This window comes from Simochromis diagramma, unplaced genomic scaffold (genome assembly GCF_900408965.1).
Source record: "Simochromis diagramma unplaced genomic scaffold, fSimDia1.1 OVJJ01000630.1, whole genome shotgun sequence".
Taxonomy (NCBI): Eukaryota; Metazoa; Chordata; class Actinopteri; order Cichliformes; family Cichlidae; genus Simochromis; species Simochromis diagramma.
The window spans coordinates 1,596,177-1,600,932 of record NW_024386927.1 but is presented as its reverse complement, the minus strand read 5'-3'; the positions used below and the strand labels follow the sequence as shown (position 1 = coordinate 1,600,932).

Sequence of the window (4,756 nt, the reverse complement as noted above, 5' to 3'; positions counted from 1 at the left end):
ATCACAGCATCATACACCAGGAAACGCTGTGTGGTAAAGTCCCAAAAATGGAGCATGTAATGATCACCGTAACGCAAACCGCAAATTTTATCCGAACTAAAGGTTTAAATCACCGTCAAATTCAGTCTTTTATGTGGGAAATAAATTCAGAGTTTGCCGACATTCCTTCATACAGAGCTCCGTTGGCTGAGTTGGGGAAAAATTCTCAACAGAGTTTTTGAGCTCAGCAAGGACATGGACATGGCATGTATGATGCGGTGAAGGCATTTCAAGTGAAGCTGTCACAAATGCACAAGTGCAATTTGCCTCACTTTCCCTGTTGCCAAGTAATGTTGAACCAAGTCAGCGCAACAATGTTCCCAAATGCGCACTTTGCTGATAAACTGAGCGCACTGAGTTTGCGGCGCTTTGGTGACTTTGAAGCACAAAATGAGAATTTCGAGCTGCTTCACAGCCCATTTACAGTTTACGTAGAAACTGCACCTGTGCAGATTCAGATGGAGCTGCATTCTAATGGGACACTATAAATATGTTTTAAGAAGACTCTTAAACTCAGAAAGAGAAGAGGCCTGTCTAACGTGCAAGGGCAGATCATTCCACAACTTTGGAGCAGCTACAACAAAAGCGCGATCACCTTTAAATTTATACTTAGTTTTCAGTACCTTAAGGAGCTGCTGATTGGCGGACCTAAGGGAACGGGCAGGTGTATATAGTTGTAGTAGCTCCAAGAGGTGAGGTGGGGTGGGGTGGGGTGGGGGGCAGGCCATTAAGAGATTTAAAAACAAATGAGAGAATTTTAAAAACAATCCTAAATGTACAGGTAGCCAGTGGAGTGAAACTAAAATGGGGGTAATGTGCTCAGACTTGCTTGTTCCAGTTAAAAGACGTGCTGCAGCATTTTGTACAACCTGCAGACGCCTAATGGATGCATCACTAACCCCACAATAAAGTGCGTTACGATAATCCAACCTACATGTAACAAAGGCATGGATTACTGTCTCAAAAAGCTGTTTTGATAAGATGGGCTTTATTTTGGCTAATTGTCTCAAATTAAAAAAGCTAGATCTTACAACAGCTCTGACCTGGCTTTCAGGTTTAAGATCTGCCTCCATTTTAACTCCCAGATTAGTGATGACTGCTTTAACATACTGTGCCAGCAAACCAAGATTTATAGCAGTGGTCTCAGAAGCACCACCAAAAACCATCACTTCTGTTTTCTGCTCATTAAAATGTAAAAAGTTCAAAGTCATCCAGGCCCTTATTTCATCAAGGCATCTGAGTGGAGGGTCTACTGAGAAGCCATTTATCCTTTTAAGTGGGAAATAAATCTGGGAATCATCAGCATAACAGTGGAAAGAAATCCCATGTTTCCTGAAAATAGAGCCAAGGGGTAGGAGATATAGGAAGAAAAAGAAGCGTGCCTAAAACTGAACCCTGTGAGACCCCACATTGAAGAGAAGCAGCAGAGGATACAAACTCACCAAGCTACTCACTCATACAGAAACATCTGTGCCGAATATGGCCTTGAAGTCCCGAGGTCAAAATGGGAGACGCCCCCAAGGGTGGTGGAGAATGACCGAGCTAAGATCCTGTGGGACTTCCAGATACAGACGGACAAAACGGTGGTGGCTAACCAACCGGACACCGTAGTCATAGATGTAGCGGTTCCAAATGACAGCAACATCAGGAAGAAGGAACACGAGGAGCTAGAGAAGTACCAAGGGCTCAGAGAAGAGCTCGAGAAGATGTGGAGGGTGAAGGTAACAGTGGTCCCAGTGGTAATGGGAGCACTAGGTGGAGCAAGTCCCAAGCTAGGCGAGTGGCTCCAGCAGATCCCCAGAACAACATCGGAGATCTCTGTCCAGAAGAGCGCAGTCCTTGGAACAGCTAAGACACTGTGCAGGACCCTCAAGCTCCCAGGCCTCTGGTAGAGGACCAGAGCTTGAATGATAGACAACCCACAAGGGCGAGAACCCCCATGTTATGATATTATAACAATACTACTGCAATAACATATATTGCATATATTGCTGTAGATTATGTCTCAGACAGGCAGAGTTTCAGACCCAAAGTGCATACATGCAGGCAGGACTGAACTTAGTTTTATTGTTGGATCTACTGAGAAATAAAAAACCAGGGAGGCTAACTGACAAAAACTAAACAGACATAGCAGTACAGCGATTTACCACACAGACAGGGCACACATCAAGAGAGAGATCACAATGATTGACAGAGTAAAACACAAATAATATATACAAAAGGGGAAATCACAGCAAAGAGGAGAGACCTGGGGAACACAGCAGGTCATAATCTAACAGACGAGAAGGGGGAAGCAAAACTGAACACACTGAACATGGGACAAGAGACTGTCAAAATAAAACAAGAAACACACCAAGATGCAGACTAAGACATGCGGCTTGACGCAGGGGCCGTGATGAAGGAACACACACAGGAACAAGAGAGACTCGGCAAACATGAATACAAAATAACTCAAAATATTAGCGGAGCAGAACTCAACCCTAAAACATACTAATAAAGCAAAGCGTCATAAACCTAAAGGAAAACTCAAAAAGCTGTGTCACAAACCCCAAACCATGACACAGTCTGGAATTTTGAAAAACTTTGGCTTATTCAAAGTCATCTTCTCTGGCCATGGTTCTGAACACTTACACTGTGCGCTCAACAGTTTCACCCACCTCTCAAAACTCCACAGTTAACATCAACGTCCCTCAAACTGACCGTAGTTTTCAAGGAGATGAGATACCCACTCATGCAGCTGTGCATCACGTGAATGCTGAAAAAATACAGAGCACACGCTGCCAGAGCAGCAGTACTGTGCATCATTACCTGCTGACTTTCTTCATAGCAGAGCTGTCTGGTTCCCTTTATTTGCTGTATCAGTTTCTCTTTGTGTTTCTCTAATTTAACTAGGGTCTCCTCCAGCTCTTTGCGGTCTGACCTCTGCTCCTGAAGTTCCAAGTTTTCCACTGCCACTGCGCTCTCCAGCTCCTACATCACACACAAAGACACAGTTAAAATCTGCAGAACGATATAAATGCTGGGATGATGAAACATTCACACACACAAAGTGCAGGTGAAAAAACAAAATTACGAAAATACACCAGCCCAAGTTACTGTACAGAGCTTTTCCCTTTGCTTGGTTGGTTTTTGTTCTGGCACCAGAAATGTTACCTGCGTGTGAACACACTTCCCCTTTTTTAAAGTTCATAGAGAAGCCACCAAAATCTGAACATTTCAAGGACCAGGATGTTTGGCAATCCAGACTTGCGCTGAACACGTGTGTGTTTACAGCTTCATCTTCGTGAGACTAGTCCTACAGCATCATGACATCACATGAGAGCATCATGGGAAATGCAGTGATGGAAGGGTCCCAAACTGGAAACCTTACAGCCACACACATGCATAAAAATGATATAGGTACTGTCCAAATTATCTCACAAATAACAGAAAACATGATTTCGACAAAAAACACAGACACACACAGACACACAGATTCAAACACACACACCAGTGCTAGGTGCTGTGGTCTTCTTACTCTGATCTCGGCCGTCTTGGCAAGGATTCTCTCATCAGTCTCCATGATGTCGGCGTCCCTGGGAGATGACCAGCAAAGTAGACAGGAATGTTTAAGGAGGGATGAGAGAGAGCATTCGTTCTTCCAGTCTGCTTTTCCTTCATCATGCCCTCCTTCCCACAATCCCTCTATTTTTTCCTGCTGCACTGCTGGCTCCTCCATTGCTGCCCCTCTCTAGCTGTCGCTACACTGCAGAGGAGGCGGAGCTCCCTCTGTTAACGTGTCAGCGCCTGCACGCACGTGTGTGTGTGTGCTGGAAAATGCACACAGGCAGACTGCACCAGCGTGGAAGATGAGTCAGACCAGAGAAGGGTAGAGCCGACTTATGCATCAATGCAAGAACGCCCGCTCATGTACAAGTCTCCATCCTTCATGTTTTCCTCCTCCTCAGTTTCCTGCCATACCACTGTTTCCTTCATATCCTTCTCTATACTCTCCCCCTCTCCATCACCACTGGTCTCTGCAGTATGATCAGTTCATACACAACACACAGTGTGTGTGTGTGTGAGAGAGAGAGAGAGAGAGCCATCCATAAAAATCCTAGATTTTTATGGATGGCAAAGCAGCAGCAGTCTGCACAGCCAATCAATATCAATCAATATTCATTCTGCCCTACTTCATTAGCCAGCCGCACTGGTGTTTTCATCAAATAGTTTTCAAGAGCACAAATACAACCATACAAGCAAAAGCAATGTTCTTGGGTGAAGGGGTACTCTGAGAATAGGTGCATTGCCATTTTGTAGGTACTACTCAGATCATCAGCTACCTCTCATGTAATTCTGTGTAGTTACTCCTGAACAGCTAATGTTTCAATAGGATGATGGCTTTATCTCCCACATAGTTTGTGCACTTAATCAAAATAGAGCTAGAACGAAGCACTGCAATGTGCTACCAAAGTGAAAATGCAAAATTGTTCAAGTATGTACAGTTTGGATGCTGCTCCTCTACAAGCAGTTACAGGTAGAGTAAAACAGTTCATCAGCCAATAAAATGTCCCCCTATTTGGAGTAAATAACTTTACTTTGTGTGGTTAGCATGTTCTGGGATTAGGTTAACCTGGTCTTCTCTAGACCCTACAACAATACAAAGAAAGCAATCGCATTCATAATAACAAAGAGGTGTATAAACACATAGTGAGTGAAAAAGGTAGCTGAAGAAGAA

At 44.0% G+C, this 4,756-nt stretch overlaps 1 protein-coding gene across 3 annotated transcripts in view; it reads right to left on the bottom strand.

Annotated features, from left to right (window-relative positions):
- Positions 1–4,370, bottom strand: part of LOC120736676 — a 30,979-nt gene extending 26,609 nt beyond the window's left edge. Inside the window, exons 1-2 of one of the 3 annotated variants that reach the window (XM_040036937.1) lie at positions 3,530–4,370; positions 2,848–3,009 (exon numbers count right to left, since the gene is read on the bottom strand). In XM_040036937.1, coding sequence (XP_039892871.1) covers positions 2,848–3,009; positions 3,530–3,757 — 390 coding nt within the window. In that variant the 5' untranslated portion in view covers positions 3,758–4,370. The remainder of the gene's footprint in view (positions 1–2,847; positions 3,010–3,529) is intronic. The other 2 variants (XM_040036936.1, XM_040036938.1) reach the window with 2 other exon arrangements.
- Positions 4,371–4,756: the final 386 nt, after the last annotated feature.